Source organism: Mycteria americana, chromosome 1 (assembly GCF_035582795.1).
Source record: "Mycteria americana isolate JAX WOST 10 ecotype Jacksonville Zoo and Gardens chromosome 1, USCA_MyAme_1.0, whole genome shotgun sequence".
In the NCBI taxonomy this organism is placed as follows: Eukaryota; Metazoa; Chordata; class Aves; order Ciconiiformes; family Ciconiidae; genus Mycteria; species Mycteria americana.
Window position 1 is genome coordinate 221,888,169 of NC_134365.1, and position 16,597 is coordinate 221,904,765.

Here is a 16,597-nt window from a genome sequence, read left to right on the forward strand (position 1 = left end):
GCATGCACACACACACATGCACACACATGCACATATGCACATGCACACGCACACATGCACACACATGCACATATGCACATGCACACACACACATGCACACACATGCACATGCACACATGCACACAGCTCGCTGACACACATGCACACACCCACATGCACACACACATACGCACACATATGCACACATACGCACACATGCACATGCACACAGCTCGCTGACACGCACGCACACACCCACATGCACACCCACATGCACACACACGCACGCACAGGCACACAGCTCGCTGACACGCACGCACACACCCACATGCACACACATGCACACACACGCACGCACATGCACACAGCTCACTGACACTCACACGCACACACAGGGGCAAACTCCCGTGCGCTCACGCACGCCCACGCACCCACAAGCACCCTCCCTCCCCGCCCCCCCCGGCCGCGGTTCCCCTCCCACCCCAGCGCCAGGTCCCCGTTAGGCACCGGCACCCGGTCCTGGCACCCACCGCGGCCCAGCGCCGACCCCCCCGGCCTGCAGCCCCTCACTGCGGGCCGGGGGACCGGGCCGGGGCCGCATCCAGCCCCCGTGCTGGCACCAGGCTGCGGAAGCGTCCTGCGAGGCTGCTCTGACATCTGGTGGCAAGAGGCACGGCCAGCAGGAGACGTGTCCCAGCTGTCCCCAGCCCCGTCCCTGTCCCTGTCCCTGTCCCTGTCCCTGTCCCCATCCCCATCCCCATCCCTGTCCCCGTCCCCAGCCCCGTCCCTGTCCCCGTCCCCATCCCCATCCCCGTCCCTGTCCCCATCCCTGTCCCCGTCCCCGTCCCCGTCCCCAGCCCAGCGCGTCGCAGTGCCGCAGGACACCGCGTCGCTGCTCACCACGTCGGGGGCCGAAGCTTCTTCTTAATGCCCAGGTAGACCTTCAGGTTCCTGACGGGCCACTCCTTCTCCGGCTTGTGGCTCTGGGGGGGGCAGGGGGGGGCGAGAGGGACCCAGCACCGGGTTGGGGGCTGCCAGAACCCTTCGCCACCCGTCCCCACCCGCTGCAGCCCGCACCGATGCCGGGATGGGTTTTGTCCCCCCAACAGGGACGCGGTGATGGGGAGAGGGAAGAGCCTCAGCCCAGGTCTGGGCTTGCCAAGGACGCGGGTGAAGCCCAGGACGGAGCAGAGGAAAGGGCGGAGCGGGCGCCCATCGCCCGCGGCAGGGGCCACGGGTAGAGGGGAGGGGGCGCGGGAGGCCTGTCCCTGCGGCGGGGTCCCCCGGAGATGGTGCCGGTTGCCTCCGGAGCTGGGACCAGCGCCGGCACGTTGCGATGGGGTCTCGAGAGCCTGGCGCTAGACGTCCCCCACGGGGACACCCACGTCACGCCCCTCCTCGGCATCGTGGCCACGGCCATGGCAGCAGTGGCCCCAGCCCCGCTCTGCCGGCATCTCTCTCTGCCCCGACCGCGTCCCCAGACGTCGCACCGCCGGCGCGGCATGGCAGGCAGGCACTTCTCGGCGGCGGGTGAAGATGGGTGCCCCAACTCCCCGGTCCCACTCGGGCTGTGCTGGGCTCCCCCCTGCATCCGAGCATCCTTCGCACCCTCCCTGTGCCCAGCAGCACCCTAAGAGGAGGGACGGGGGGAAGCGGGACGTCCCGGCAAAGCCAGCGCGCCGCCGGCCCCAGCCAGCTCCTTCCCCGTGGGCCGAGCCGTGGCAGCGAGCCAGTCCGGGCATCACCCGTCGCCGGCAGACGTTCCAAAGGGGCAAAGCCCCGCAGCTCCCTCTCCTCTCGCCCGGGACCTCCCCGGTGCCGGCTGCATCTCGCCGTGCCGCACAAGCCATGCCCTGGCAGCGGGTGACGTGACGGGGACCCCGGGGACCCCCCCTTACAGCTGCCCGCCTGTGTTTGCGTGCAAGCGCCGTGACGTACAAGAGTCCGACCCAGTGCCCGCGGGATGGGGGGCCAGCTCAGCCCATCACCGCTGTGCAGCACCGGCCCCTTCCCCATCCCCATCTCCAGCTGCCTGGAGCAAAGGGCAGCGGTACCCCCAGACCGGAGGACCCCGGATAAAGGGGTGCAAGCTGATGCACCCCCCAATGCGAGGGGCTAAAGGGGAGGGGGGTGGGGATGGCAGCACCGGGGGCAGCTCCGGCACGCGCAGCACCCCGTCGCCTGCCGCGTCCATGAGCGGGCGGCGATGGGCGGGCGCACGCTGCGGGATTGGATTTGGGATCGACCCTGGGCAGCCTTGTAAGGGCAGAGGGTGCGGGACCCCCCCGCGCGCCCGGCTGAGCCCCCCGGGCTCCTCTACTCACGTTCTCCAAGGGGGGGGGCCGCTGCTTCAGGCTCTGTTCAACAGAGGACGGGGGTTAAAGCGGACGCGGGGGACGAGCCGCAGCGGGAGGCGAGGGGACCACCCCCCCGCGGACCCTACGCTGCCGACGGGACGGAGGCAGCCATGTGCCGGGGTGCGGCGTCAGCCCAGGGAGCCGGGGCAGGGGGAACAGGGACGGGAGAGCGGGGACCGGAGATGTGCCAGCACGGCTGGGAGGCCAGCGTCCCCCTCCTGAGCCCTCGCACGGACGCAGGGCCAGCGCCGGCCCTGCTCCGGGAAAGCTCTGGGTCTGGGAGAGCGACGGCACTTCTGGGGCAGCCCCATGGCTGCCGGCAACGCCTGTGCGATGCCAGCCCCATGGCTGCCGGCAACGCCAGCCCCATCGCTGCCTGCAACGCCAGCCCCATGGCTGCCTGCAATGCCTGTACGATGCCAGCCCCATGGCTGCCTGCAATTCCTGTGCGATGCCAGCCCCATCACTGCCTGCAACGCCAGCCCCATCGCTGCCTGCAACATCAGCCCCATCGCTGCCTGCAACGCCTGTGCGACGCCAGCCCCATCGCTGCCTGCAACGCCAGCCCCATGGCTGCCTGCAATGCCTGTACGATGCCAGCCCCATGGCTGCCTGCAACACCAGCCCCATCGCTGCCTGCAACATCAGCCCCATCGCTGCCTGCAACGCCTGTGCGATGCCAGCCCCATCACTGCCTGCAACGCCAGCCCCATGGCTGCCTGCAATGCCTGTACGATGCCAGCCCCATCGCTGCCTGCAACGCCAGCCCCATCGCTGCCTGCAACATCAGCCCCATCGCTGCCTGCAACGCCTGTGCGATGCCAGCCCCATCACTGCCTGCAATGCCTGTACAATGCCAGCCCCATCGCTGCCTGCAATGCCTGTACGATGCCAGCCCCATCGCTGCCTGCAACGCCAGCCCCATGGCTGCCTGCAACGCCTGTGCGATGCCAGCCCCATCGCTGCCTGCAATGCCTGTACAATGCCAGCCCCATCGCTGCCTGCAATGCCTGTACGATGCCAGCCCCATCGCTGCCTGCAACGCCAGCCCCATGGCTGCCTGCAACGCCTGTGTGATGCCAGCCCCATCGCTGCCTGCAATGCCTATGCGACGCCAGCCCCATCACTGCCTGCAATGCCAGCCCCATCGCTGCCTGCAATTCCTGTGCAACACGAGCCCCATCGCTGCCCGCAACGCCTGTGCGACGCCAGCCCACGCAGGTCCCCAGCAGCAGGGATGTCCCACGTCCTGCCAGAACTCCCGGCACAGCTGGGAAGGGAAGGGAAGGGAAGGGAAGGGAAGGGAAGGGAAGGGAAGGGAAGGGAAGGGAAGGGAAGGGAAGGGAAGGGAAGGGAAGGGAAGGGAAGGGAAGGGAAGGGAAGGGAAGGGAAGGGAAGGGAAGGGAAGGGCGCGTTGCCTCGCAGGCAGCCAGCAGGCAGGGCTCACCCGCACTTCCTTGTAGAGGCGCAGGCAGGTATGGTTGAGGATGAAGTAGCGGTCGTGGAAGCCGGTGCTCAGGCCGAGCCCCAGCAGGTTCCTCTCCTCCCGAAACTTCATCATGCCGTGCTTGCAGTCGCCCACTCTGCTGGCTGGGGGCACACGCCTGAGCGGCTCCGGCCCCCCAGGGGGGTCAGGCCCCCCAGGAAGGGCGCGGGGTGCAGCCAGACCCGGTCCCGCGGGGCAATAGCAAGGGCAACCCCTCCCTCAGCCCCGGCACCGCAGCCCACCGGCCGCTGCCCGCTCCCAGCCCAGGCAGGGCCGGCAGGACCCTCTCCCCCCGCGCGCTGGGAGCAGCAGCCAGCCGTGCCCCCACGTTGGGGGGCTCCCAGCCACGTGCTAACCCGCTCCGCTTGCACGGTCGGGCAGGATGCGGCCCTGGGATGGTTGATCCTATGGGGGATTCTCTGCAGCTCACAGCCGGCAGGATGGGGAAGCTGTCCCCGTCCCCGTCCCCGTCCCCGTCCCATCCCCATTCCCATCCCCTCCCTCCTCTCCCTGCCAGGGCGGCGGCTCCCCGGCTCCTCACCGAGGTAGATGAGCATGTTCTCCATGGACATCTGCTTCTTCACCACCAGGTAGCTCTCCGTCCCCAGGCAGTGCAAAATGGGCAGGACTTTTTCCGAGTAGTGCAAGGGCCGCTCTGTTGGGCAGGGAGACAGGCAGGGGTCAGGCAGCATCCCCAGGGGGCTGGCACCCACCAAGGGGGGGTCGCACGTGTGTCCCCAGGGTCTGCCAAGCTCCTGCCTGTCCCCGAGCAGACCTCCCACGCAGCACCATCGCCTTTTAATTGGACTCATTTCACGGTGCCGCTGCGTACGAGTCGTCCCCTGGGGAGGTGACTTTTGGCCCGTGGTACGTGAGCAGCGGGGACGCGCCGGGACCGGGAGGTGGCTAAGGAACAATCGCCGACAGATATTGCAATTGCAAAACGTGTATGTTTTGAAAACGTAGAGCGCTGGAGGCAGCGTCTAATCTGCACACGCGCTTGCAGAAATATGCACGGCGGTATTTCAAACGTGCACGTTTCCACGCAAGCAAAGGGCGAGTCAAGGATGTCGTAAAAGTTCATAGGTGAATATTCAATTTTAGGCTAATTTTAGCCCTTGCACAGCCTGAGGATCCTTTTTTTTTTTTTAAAGGGCTTAGCGGCGCGCGGCTGAGCACGGCGCTTCGGTGCTTCCCCGAGCGGAGGGAGGGAAGCAGCACCCACCCTTTGCAGAGGGACCCCCGAGCTCGACGGTTTGGGGTTGGCAAGGACCAAAACATCCCAGCAGGGGCTTTCGGCGATGCCCAGCGCGCTGCCGGGCTCGGCATCCCGCCTGTCTCCCTGCCAGGCACGGCCCCCGGGCACGCTCAGCCCTGGAGAGCCGGCAGCGGGAGGTCGAGGCACCAGCAGGCAGGACCGGGGGCTCATCCTGCTCGTGCCGAGCTCTCGCTTGGTGCTGCCTACGGGCACCCCAGGGCTGCTCCCTTTGGTGGCCGGAGAGCCCGGACACCCCCGCCAGGTTTTAAAGGCGTTTGAACCCCTAAGGATGCAGACAGATGCCCTGGGGGTCCTGGCCCAAACCACCGGCCCCTCTGCAGCGTTCAGCCACGGGCAACCTGGATGCGGTGAGCAAAGCTGCGGCACCACAGCTGGCCTCCCCCGAGTGCCCGGAGCCCGGCCCGGCAGTGCTCCGCAGTGCGGTCCCCGTGGGAGCCTTCTCGTCCCCGTCCCCATCCCCATCCCATCTCCACCTCCGTCCCCATCTCCGTCCCCGTCCCCGTCCCCATCCCCATCCCATCTCCACCTCCGTCCCCATCTCCATCCCCGTCCCCGTCCCCATCCCCATCCCATCTCCACCTCCGTCCCCATCTCCATCCCCGTCCCCATCCCCATCCCATCTCCACCTCCGTCCCCATGTCCATCCTCGTCCCCATCCCCATCCCATCTCCACCTCCGTCCCCATGTCCATCCCCGTCCCCGTCCCCATCCCCACCGCCCCGCACCAACCTGCCTCCTCCCTCTCGTTCACTTCGAAGCAGCTCCAATAGTCCTTCTCCTTCGTGACGATTTTCCTCCGGTCTAAGATCTCGAAGGTGAGCTCCTCGGCTGTCATGGTGGCCGGGATCTGGGAGGGAGGGACGGCGGGAAGGGACAGGTCTCCATCAGCCAGTGCCCGGGGCCGTGCCACCCTCGTGCCAGCTCAGAGCATCCCCCCCGTGCCACCACAGAGGTCTGGGCATGCAACGGGGGGTCCCCGTCCCCTCCACGCCCTCCGCCCCACCGCTCACCTTGACGTGCTGCTCTGCCTCCGTCTTCTTCTCCTCCAGGTAGACAGTGCAGATGAAGTCCCCGGCTTGCTGGAAGGCGACAGAAAAGCACTTCAGCCTGCAGCTTCCCACGTGTGGGCGAAATCCCCGCCACCCAGCGTGGACACCCCTTGCCTGGGGCATCTCCAGGAGAAGCTGGAGCAGGCGGTGAGGTCCCCGTGCAAAGAGGGTGCCCCAGGAAGGTCCCCATGTCCAGGACCCACCTGCGTCCCACTGGACGCTGCCTCCCGCATCTTCATGATGGCCATGATCTCATCCTGCTGCTTCTTCATCTCTTGGTCGTTGACCTGCCAAGGAAGAGGAGCCCAGGGAGCCATCAGGGCTGACCAGACCACCCTTAAGTTTCACTGCAGAAGCAGACGCGGGTCCCCAGGGGAATCTGCTCCCCTCCAGGCTCGGGGGTCTCCAGGGTTTGCAGGGACATGGACCCCCCTCCCCTCGTCTCCAAAGCAAGATGCCTGCAGATAGAGTAGATCCACCTTCCTCCTCCTTCCACCTCCCCATCCCCCGGGACTGTCCACACATCAGCCTGGTCCAGAGCAGCGCCGGGGCGGTGGGTGAAACCTACGTTAAAGATCTTCACGTAGTGGCTGATGAGGTCCTCCACCACGCGTCCCGCCTTGTAGTCCTTCCCGTCCGTCTGGAAGAGCGTGGGCCCGAAGACGATGGCCAGGTTGTGCGTGTTCATCTGGTTCTCCCCAGAGAAGCGTTGGACCCTGTGGGGAACCCCATTGAGATTCCTGCCCCGGAGGCCCCCCCGGGACCCCCCTTCAGCCTTGCCAAGGGGAATTGCCCCTGCGCCGGGACACGATGCTTGGCTTTGGGCACAGCTTGACCCCAAATCCCCCTCCTTTCCTTGCTTGGGATGTGAGCCAAGGGATGAAGGCTCTCCTCCGCCCCACAGCCTCCCCAGGACCCCACAGCGGACGTGGCCGTGCCCCACGGGGGCTCTGCCGTGCCGCAGACCCACTGCCCGTGCCGTACCGAAAGAGGTGGTTGATGAGGGCCTTCAGCGTGGCCCGGTTCACCGTGGGGAGGGTGCCCAGCAGCCGCCGGTACTCGCCGATCTTCGCCTCCTCGTCCTCCAGCGCTGCGAGAGGAGCACGAGGGAGGGGATGAGCGCGGAGGGGCGTGAAGGTGAGATTAAGACCCACAGCCCCACCGTCCCCTCTCCAGACCCCACCTCGGACCCTCCTGCCCCACTGTGGGGATGGAGCATCCTAGCTCTATGGGGCCAGAGCATCCCAGCTCCATGAGATCGGAGTATCCCAGCTCCGTGGGGACCGAGTATCCGAGCTCAACGAGGCCCAGAGCATCCCAGCTTCACGGGGTCAGAGCATCCCAGCTCCACAAGACTGGAGCATCCCAGCTCTGTGGGGTCGGAGCATCCCGGCTCTGTGGGGCCAGAGCATCCCAGCTCCATGGGGTCGGAGTATCCCAGCTCAATGGGGCCCAGAGCATCCCAGCTCCGTGGGGCCGGAGCATCCCAGCTCAATGGGACCCAGAGCATCCCAGCTCCGTGGGGCCGGAGCATCGCAGCTCCACAGCACCGCGGCTCGTGGCTGTTCAGCTGCCGGGTGCATCCAGCCCTGGTATTATTCAGGGGCCGGATTCAGAAGCGAAGGGCGGGGGGGTCTGGCTCTCTGCCCTGCCTCAGCCCCAGCCGTGCCGGAGCACGGGGCTGCACGGGGTCAGCGTGGGCACGCTCTGCTCCCCACCCACCGCTCCAGCCCCCCGGCGCGGGGCGGCTCTGCCGCACGGCCAAGGGGAACGCGGGGGGCCCAGATGTGCTCCCCCCACCACGCAGCCCGGAGGAGAGGACGAAGGGGGCTGCAGCAGAGCCAGGGAGCCCGACCCCCTCCTCCCGCTCCCCCCCTCCACCCCAGCAGCCCCCCCAGGGCTCACCCGTCGCCCGCAGCCAGTCCTGGCCCCATCGCCCGGTGAAGAGCCCGTCCCCGAGGTCGCGGAAGAAGCGTTTGAGGGTGTTGGCGACGTCGTCCACCTGGTGCTCGCCCTCCTTCAGACGGACGCTGCGGGCGTCCCGGCGCAGCATCTCCAGCAGGCTGGTGGTCTTGGAGTTCTGCCCGCTCTTGCGGTAGATGCCCTCGGACGTCAGCCCTGCGGCAGAGCCGGTGGGGATGAGACCCCCTCCGTGGGGGACAGCCACCCTTCCTGACCCCCGGCTCGCCCGCCGGCTCCCCATCCAACGCCGCCGGCAGGGAGCCGGTGCCGCGGCACTTCCCACCCCGCTGGTGTTGCCGCGACCGCCGAGGACCCACGGGCTGGAGCCGAAGCCCCGCTCTAGCTGGAGCCCTCCTACGGAGCTGGAGCGGATGCTCAGGGAGGGAGGGAAACCCATGTCACAAGTGCATCAGGTCTCAGGCTGACGGGTCCAACGGGGTCCCCGCCGGCATCCGGCGGCGGGCGAGGGCACGTACCGCACTGGGTGATGTAGTCGATGCAGCGGTCCACCAGCAGCGGGACGTCCGACTCCGTCAGCTGCTGCTCTGCCAAGGTGTGCCCCGAGCCGCCCGCAGCCTTCTGGATGGCGTGGACCCAGCCCAGGAAATCCAGCTTCCTCTCCCCCTGGATGTACAGCGTCCTGCCGGCAAGCCCGGCCTCAGCGGGGGGCCAGCCGCCCCCCCCCAAAACCCCACTGCATGGCCGGACCCCCGGGAAGGCTGGCACCGGGGGCCTGGGGAGGGTCCCAACTCTCTTTCGGGGGTCCCCAGTCGCCGTGGGGAGGGCGAAGGCACCCCAGGACGAGGGCGGGCTTGGGCAGGGCGTGACGTTTTGCTGGACCCGCACGCTCTGCTCTTACCTCCGTCTCTCCACCAGCACCAGCACCTCGTTGTCTCCCTGGATGGCTGGAAGGGAAGGCAGAGAGTCCGTCACCCAGGGGAACATGGGGTCCCCCGGCCCCCCCAGCCCCACGGGTCCGGCTCCAGCCCAAACGGGACGAGCAGCGACTTCCCAGGGGTGGGGAAGAGGATGGAGAGGAGGAAGAGCGGCTGCATCCCACCCTGCATCCCAAGCTCCATCGGAGCAGCACCCACCACCCCCCCTCCCCACCAAAAACACCTCGGCTGGGTGCAACCCAGCTGCTCGGGGCAGGATTTGGGGGACACCCCCCCTCCTCCCCGAGGTCCCTCCCAGCTGGGGGGGTCCCGCGGCGGGGCAGGGGCACGCACAGAGCTCCTGCAGCTTGCGCAGCTGGAGAGGCTCCTGCCGCTCGCTGTCCTCGAAGCAGACGTGGAGCGTGGAGCCGGCCAGGGCGAACCAGCCCTCCTTGGCTCGCTCCAGGTTGAGGCCGCCCTTGTAGTGCAGGCGGCCGATCCGCTCGAAGTCGAGAGCCAGCAGCTCCTCGGCGCGGGGATGGACGAAGGACTGAGCCGGGGAGAAGAGGGATCCGTCAGCGCCGCGGCACCCGGCTCCCTCCGGCACCCGCGGCCGCCCCCACCCACCGCATCCTACCTTGGCGATGGACTTGAGCCATTCCCGAGCAGAATCGGGGCTCTCCAGCCCGAACAGGTAGAGCCTCTCCGACTCGATGTAGACCTCGAACGTGCTCTCGATCCTGCGGGAGGGAAGGAAAGGGGAGCCTGGACGCCGGCGGGTGGTGGGACGGAGGTGGTTGGGTGCCAGGGGCACGCCGGGTGGGGAGAACATCCCGCTGCGTGCCTGCCACCAGCTCCGTCGAGGGCCGATCCTATTTGGGATCCCCCCACCGCGTCCCTGGGCCCTCCAGCATCCCCGTGCTGCCATGCACACTCCGATGGAGAGCACAGGGGCTGCAGAGGGGCTGCAAAAGGCGTTGCAACGGGGCTGCAGAGGGGCTGCAAAGGGGCTGCAAAAGGAGTTGCAAAAGGGCCACAAAGGGACTGCAAAGGGGGTTGCAAAAGGGGCTGCAGAGGGGCTGCAGAGGGGTTGCAAAGCAGCTGCAAAGGCGTTGCAAAAGGGCTGCAGAGGGGCTGTAGAAGGGGTTGCAAAGGGGCTGCAAATGGGCTGCAAAGCAGCTGAAAAAGGGGCTGCAAAAGGGGCTGCAGAGGGGATGCAAAGGTATTGCAAAGTGGCTGCAAAGGGGTTGCAAAGTGGCTGCAAAGGGGCTGCAAAAGAGGTTGCAAGAGGGGATGCAAAAGGGATTGCAAGAGGGGATGCAAGAAGGGATGCAAAGGTGTTGCAAAGCGGCTGCAAAGGGGCTGCAAAGTGGTTGCAAAAGAGCCACAAAGGGGCTGCAAAGGGGGTTGCAAAAGGGGCTGCAGAGGGGCTGCAAAAGGGGTTGCAAAAGGGCTGCAAAAGGGCTGCAAAAGGGCTGCAAAGGGGGTTACAAAAGGGGCTGCAAAGGGGCTGCAGGGGGGCTGCAAAAGGGATTGCAAAGCAGCTGCAAAGTGGCCACAAAGTGGTTGCAAAAGGGGCTGCAAAAGGGGTTGCAAAGCAGCTGCAAAGGGGCTGCAAAAGGAGTTGCAAAGGGACTGCAGGGGGGATGCAAAAGTGTTGCAAAAGGGCTGCAAAAGGGTTGCAAAAGGATTGCAAAAGGGCTGCAGGGGGGCTGCAAAAGGGGCTGCAAAGGGGCTGCAAAGGGGTTGCAAAAGGAGTTGCAAAGGGGTTGCAAAGGGGCTGCAAAGGGGCTGCAGAGGGGCTGCAAAAGGGGTTGCAAGGGTGTTGCGGGGGGGCTGCAGAGGGGTTGCAAAGGGGCTGCGGGGGGGCTGCAGAGGGGCTGCTCCCACTCCTTGCCGAGACGGCCGGCTCAGGCACGCCACAAGTGCCGGAGGGGCCCGCGGTGGGGTTGGGGACCGCAGCCCCCCATGCCACCGGCCGGGAGCGGCGCAGCGGCCGTGCCCAGGCCTGCGGGAGCGGAGGGGACGTGGGGGTGCTATGGGGCGGCGTGTGGGGGTGCAGCCTTACCCGTGGGCGTGGGGCGGGTTGTTCACCAGGCACACGATCTCCTCCACCTTGATCTCGCCGTTGGGCACGGCGTTGCGGTCGTTCTCGTAGTAGCTGAGGACGCCGTCCTGCAGCGTGCACCAGCGCCGGCTGAACTCTGCGCGGCACAGGATGGTGCTGGGCAACCCCGCCGCGCTCCGGCCAGCCCGAGGTCGCCCGCCAGCCCGGCCTGGGTGGCCCCGCAGCACCCACTGGGTGCCCACCCACTGCAATCCCCCCTCGAAACAGGCCGGCCAGGTGATGCTGCACCTCCCGGCTGCCTTTGCCGTGTCCTGGGGAGCAGGGGACGGTGCAATGCCCCTGCCAGCACCCCTTCTGCGGCCGGCTCGGAGCCCCCCACCCCCCTGCACCCCTATTTCGCAGCCCCGTGGACCCCCACGTACCTTCCTGGCCCTTCCGCTCGCCGACGGGCTTGGCCATGGAGGGGGTCTTGTAGAGGAAGCCGTTGTGGGTGACGGAGGGCAGGGGCACGGAGTAGGGCTTCTCCTCGCTGCCCCCCACCTCCAGGCGTGGCGTCTCTGCAAACGGGGTGACAACCTGTCACGGGGGGGGGGCTGCACCCCCCTGCAGAATCCCCCCCCCCAACCCCAAAACGCTGCCGGTGGGGATTACAAATCCCCCTGCACGGCTGGAGTGGGGGGGGGCTGGCAGCTATGGGATGCGGCGGGACCCTGCTGGGTCAGGGAGGGGGTGACAGTGGTCCACGTCCTCCCCCCGGGTGCTTTGCTGATGTGACATGAAGGGGCCAGCTGGGGGGGGCCGCAGCGGTGACACCGGCCACATCCTGCTCGGCGGGAGGAGAAGGGTAGAGCATCGCAGTCCTGCGGCTGAAAGAACGGCCCAGGGCTCTGCCACAGCCTCTCCGTGTGACCACGGGCATGTCCCCCCCGCCTCAGTTTCCCCACCTTACCCGCCGGCAAAAGCCATCCCCCCATTTCCTCTGCGGACGAGGCAGAGACGGGGTGCAGGGACACCCCTAAAGCACCCCCAGCTCAGACCGTGGGGCTGCCCGGAGCTCTAGAGACGAGGAAACGCAGGACGCAGAGCCCTGCTCCACCGGCCCAGCCCCGCTCCACACACGGCGCTGGCCTCATCGATCCCGGGGCTCCGGAGACGCTTGCCAGAGCCGGCCCCGGTGCGATGAGCTCAGGGGTTTGGTTTTCCCCAGCTCACCGGGGCGGCCGGGAGGCCTCGCCGCTCTCCCAGACCCCTTTTGTGCTGACACGTCTGGAACGGCAGGGCCAGCCCCAGTCCTGGGCAAACTCCAGCTTCCGCGGGACGGACTTGGCTGCCGAGGCGGTGAGGGAGGTGACGGCTACGGCAGGCGCCGGCCAGCCCCGGCACACCTCCGTCCCGGCTGCCCGAGCTTTCCAGGGCCGGAGGTTCACCCCGTGTTAGGGTGCGGATCGGTCCCGTGGGAGCCGTCAGCCCACCCGGAGCGGGGCTCGGTGGGGTGGGCACCCTTAGCGGCACGGGAGGGGGTTTTTAGGGGGGACAGCTCTGCAAAACGGTGGGACCCCCCCCCCCCCCCGGCCCTGGCGGGGATGCTCGAGCGGGGGCTGCCCATCTGGCGGGGGGACGTGCCGAGGCTGCCGGGGACGCCCGCAGCGTGCCAGGACGGTGCGGGAGAGCCGGCTCCGTCCCTGCCGGAGCCCGGAGCACCGGCCCGCATCCCCGGCGGGGCGCTGGACCGGTGTCGGACCTCCCTCCCCGGCCCCCACCCAGCCCCGATGCGAGGGTGCGGGGGGCTCCCCAAAGCCCCTCGCCCAAGGTGCACAGAGCCCAGCAGCACCGAGCAAGGCAGAGAGCCCCGCGCCGGGAAGCTGCCGGGCAGGACACAGAGCCGGGAGCGGCTCAAAACGTCCCGGCATCCCCCCGGGACACCCCGGCAGCTCTCCTCCCCGCCTCCGGGAATGCCGGCGGTGGGTTTAAGCCCACGGGGGCTTCGAGGGGTCAGCCCTTACCTGAGGTTTTGTTGTGGAGCAGGAACTCCATCTGCAGCCTCTGCCCGCTCTTCTCGGCCAAGGCCAGGGGCGTGGGGCACTGGGGGTCCCCGGTGGCACAGGTCACCGCCGCCCCGCAGAAGAGCAGAGCCTGCGTCTCCGCCAGGTCACTGGTGGTGACGGCCGCGCACAGAGCCTGTGGCAGAGCGGGGAGGGCGGCGGGTGAGGCCGAAGGCTCCCGAGGAGGAGGAGGAGGAGACCCCCAGGGAGAAGCCACCCCGGCAAAAGGAGCCGGGTGGGAGCGCGGCGAGCAGCCGGACCCCCGCTGCTTCCCGGCCGCCTGGGCAGGACAAAGGAGGCTGGAAGTGGGAGAAAAAGTTTGGAGCAGGCGGCGAATCCCTCCCTTAAGGAGCCGGGGTGAAGTCATACGGCAGCGGGGCGGGACGGGCTAGCCGGAGCAGAAAAACAAACAAGCCCACATGCGAATTCCCGCGGCCACCCAGGCCCCCGGCTCTTGTGCAAACGCGGCAGCGCCGAAGGCAGCCGGTGGAGCCGTGGCCCGGGGGGAAGGCGAAGGGCCGGTGGCCAGAGCGCCGGGATGGCGTTCCCCGTGGCGGTTGCGCAGAGCGGGACGAGGGGCCGGCTCGGCGCCCCGCTGGCACCGGGAATGGGTGCCCTGGCCCGGGATGGGGGGTGCTGGCCGGGCTGCTGCGGCGTGCTCCGGGCAGCGGGAGCGGCTTCGGGCTGCCCCCCTTGAACCCCGCTCCAGCCCAATGCCGGACCCCAGCGCCATTTCCAAACCAGGGAGTGATGAACCCGGGGGGGGGCGGGGGGGGGGGGGTGTCTGGCTGTGGGAGGGGGGATCCCACCTCGGACCGGGCTCTCCAGCCTGGAAATGAAGCTGGTTGTGCCCCATCCCAGAGATGTCACCCTGTCCCCACAGCCTGCTTGTCCCCCCTGGAGACCCCAGGCTTCGGCACGGGGCGCACGGTGGGGACGGGGGGTGTGCAACGGGGGCTGGGGTGCCGCAGGCAGGGAAGGAGGGCGGGAAACCAGCCAGCCTGGGCAGCCCGCTCCGGCAGAGACCTGGCTCCCCAAAGTAATCTCAGGACCCCGGCTCAGCACCACTTAGCACCCAGGCAGGACCCCCACGACGGTGGCCGGCCCCGGGGGCCACTGACCCTGTCGAGCTCCTCCTGGTTGCCAAAGAGCGGGTGGTAGCGGCGGTACTTGCCCTCCCGGTATTTGGCGATGAGGAAGCGTCTCCTCTCCTGGCTGCCGCTGGCGGGGGTGATGGCCTCGCTGGGGGGCACGTTGGCGGCCCAGAACTGGTTGGCCACGGCGTTGCCGATCTGGTGGAAGAGCTGCGGGGACAAGGAGAGGCCGACGTGACGGTGTCACCGGGGGACGGAGCGTGGCCGGGAATGGAGGGGGGGCTTTGCGGCGAGTCTCCGGGGGGTCCTTGCCGGGGGCGGGAGGGGATGAGCACGGCAGCAGCCGTGCTTACGGGGACGTTCACGGCCCAAAGCCGCCCGGGAGAGCGGCGGGGTGCAGGCAGCACGGCGGGGATGATGGGCGGCGCACGGGGAGCGGGGACCGCGGGTGGGCAGGGTGCAGGAGCACCCACCCGCTGCAGGCATGCAGGGCTGCTCCCTGCCCAGCCCCGTGTCCCGGCAGCACCGGCGGCTCGGCCCCGGCGTCTGGCAGCCCCCGCAGCCGCCGACCCCCCTTCCTGCCCTGGAAAATCACATCTGGAAAGCAGCGCCCAGCTGTGGGCGGGGGGGGGATATGTTCAGCATCCATCAGGGCCATTTAAAGGGCTTTCTGTGGCCCCCCCGCCATCCCAAGCGACGCTCAGCTCGGCGCGAAGCAACCCGGGGCTTAGCCCCGTCTCGCGCGCATCGCCCCAGCAAGCCCACGGGGTGGGTGCTCTGCCAGCACCCCCGAGCTCTTTGGGGTGGCAGGGGGGCAAGCGAGGCCGGGGAGGGGCTGGAGCGGGCAGGGGGGGCCGGGGATGCCGGCGGCAGCTCCCCGCCAGCCCGGCGGGGTCCAGGGCAGCCTTCCCGGAGAGGGGAGGGGAAGGGGAGCAGCCGCAGGCAGCAGCTGGAAGCGTTTGGGGGCTGAGGGAGCGGGCGATGCCGGAGGCGGGAGCTGCGCGGGTGGGACGCCAAGCAGGAATGCAGGATCCGACCGGGACGGCCGGGAAGCGTTGGGGCCGGCCAGGGTCTGCCGGCTGGAAATGGCGGCCGGGTCGGGTCTGGTAACAAATCCCGGCTCCCCCCCGGCGCTGGCCGCGCCGACGCATTCCTCCGTGCTGGTGGCCGCGCCGCTTCGGGGGGCTGCTCTGCCGCTCGGCCCCGCGCCCCAGCCCCACGGCTCCGCAGCCGTCTCCCCACGCCGGCCCCACGGCTCCGCGGCCGTCTCCCCACGGCCGCTCCGGCGGCTCCGCAGCCGTCTCCCCACGCCGGCCCCACGGCTCCGCAGCCATCTCCCGATGGACACACAGACACCGTCTGTCTGCGGCGCAGGCACACAAGCGCCGCTTGTCCTCGCCGGCGTGCCTGGGCGGGTGCCGGCTGTCCGCAGACCACGGGGACGGGGATGGAGGGCTGTCGGGGTCCCCTCCCCAACCAAGCCACGCTGCAGCGTCACCCCAGGGGGATTGGATCAGGCTGGAGAAACCCTGCCGTGCTCCTGCCGTCCCCGGCCCGTAGCCAGCGGGTCCGCCACGGGGAGGGGACGGGCTGTCTGCCCCCAAAAGGGCTTTTGGGGTTGGTCTGCGCCAATACCTCGATCAGCTCCTCCGTCCACACCTTCCTGTCCATCTTCAGGCTCCGGACTTTGGTGATGCCGGGGCCCAAGCCCCGGTGCTCCCCTGCCAGCGAGACGAGCCGTTAGGGACCCGTTTTAGGGTGGGAGAGGCCGGGGTCCCCGCTGCCTCGCACCCTGCACCCCTACCCAGGGCAGGGGATGCACAGCCCCTTCCCGGGACGTGGGTACCTGCGCATCTCTTGCAGATGACGACGCAGAGGTTGATGGAAGCCCAGTCGGGCTTGGGCGAGCCGCAGTCGGCGCAGAAGCGATTGGACTCCACCGCCCAGATCCTCTCCGCTACCTCCGAGTTGGAGAGAGCCTCGGCGATGGACTGCTGCATGGCTTCCACCCACTCCTCCTTCTCCTGGTCCGAGTCGGCGGAGAAGCTGCCGGCGGGGATGGGGGTGAGGGACGGCACAGCGGGGGGCGGGGGGGGGAGGACCACCGGCACCCCCTCCCCTCCCTCTCAGCTCACCTGAAGATCCTGTACGGCGTCGTGAGATCGAAGCCCCTGCGGTCCACCTCCTTGACGTTCCCCACGTTCATCTCGATGTAGGTGATGCCGATCCCCAGCCGATAATCCTGGTGGGCGAGGGCGGGCAGAGGGGTGAGGGAGGGCAGCGGGGGCGGGGGGGCTCCTCCCAGGGGGGTACAGGTGACGCACTGCCTGCAGGAGCTGGGGCTGGGGCTGCCCGCGCTGCTGCCCGCGCACCGCACCGGTGCCGGTGGCCGGGAGCTGGGGTCCC

At 68.6% G+C, this 16,597-nt stretch overlaps 1 protein-coding gene across 7 annotated transcripts in view; it reads right to left on the minus strand.

Moving 5' to 3' along the window:
* The window catches only part of ARAP1 (ArfGAP with RhoGAP domain, ankyrin repeat and PH domain 1), a 37,250-nt gene that overhangs the window by 4,918 nt on the left and 15,735 nt on the right, over positions 1 to 16,597 (minus strand). For 4 of the 7 annotated variants that reach the window (XM_075491375.1, XM_075491373.1, XM_075491377.1 and 1 more), the window contains 21 exons: positions 16,327 to 16,433; positions 16,038 to 16,237; positions 15,827 to 15,912; positions 14,219 to 14,401; positions 13,059 to 13,233; positions 11,478 to 11,612; positions 11,056 to 11,191; positions 9,625 to 9,727; positions 9,342 to 9,537; positions 8,972 to 9,017; positions 8,589 to 8,752; positions 8,056 to 8,268; positions 7,135 to 7,240; positions 6,719 to 6,866; positions 6,354 to 6,437; positions 6,112 to 6,180; positions 5,831 to 5,948; positions 4,364 to 4,477; positions 3,784 to 3,926; positions 2,304 to 2,336; positions 880 to 962 (listed from right to left, as the gene is read on the minus strand). In XM_075491375.1, the coding sequence (XP_075347490.1) occupies positions 880 to 962; positions 2,304 to 2,336; positions 3,784 to 3,926; positions 4,364 to 4,477; positions 5,831 to 5,948; positions 6,112 to 6,180; positions 6,354 to 6,437; positions 6,719 to 6,866; positions 7,135 to 7,240; positions 8,056 to 8,268; positions 8,589 to 8,752; positions 8,972 to 9,017; positions 9,342 to 9,537; positions 9,625 to 9,727; positions 11,056 to 11,191; positions 11,478 to 11,612; positions 13,059 to 13,233; positions 14,219 to 14,401; positions 15,827 to 15,912; positions 16,038 to 16,237; positions 16,327 to 16,433 (2,642 nt within the window). Of the gene's footprint in view, positions 1 to 879; positions 963 to 2,303; positions 2,337 to 3,783; positions 3,941 to 4,363; positions 4,478 to 5,830; positions 5,949 to 6,111; positions 6,181 to 6,353; positions 6,438 to 6,718; positions 6,867 to 7,134; positions 7,241 to 8,055; positions 8,269 to 8,588; positions 8,753 to 8,971; positions 9,018 to 9,341; positions 9,538 to 9,624; positions 9,728 to 11,055; positions 11,192 to 11,477; positions 11,613 to 13,058; positions 13,234 to 14,218; positions 14,402 to 15,826; positions 15,913 to 16,037; positions 16,238 to 16,326; positions 16,434 to 16,597 lie in introns of those variants that run through there. The other 3 variants (XM_075491374.1, XR_012773887.1, XR_012773886.1) reach the window with 3 other exon arrangements.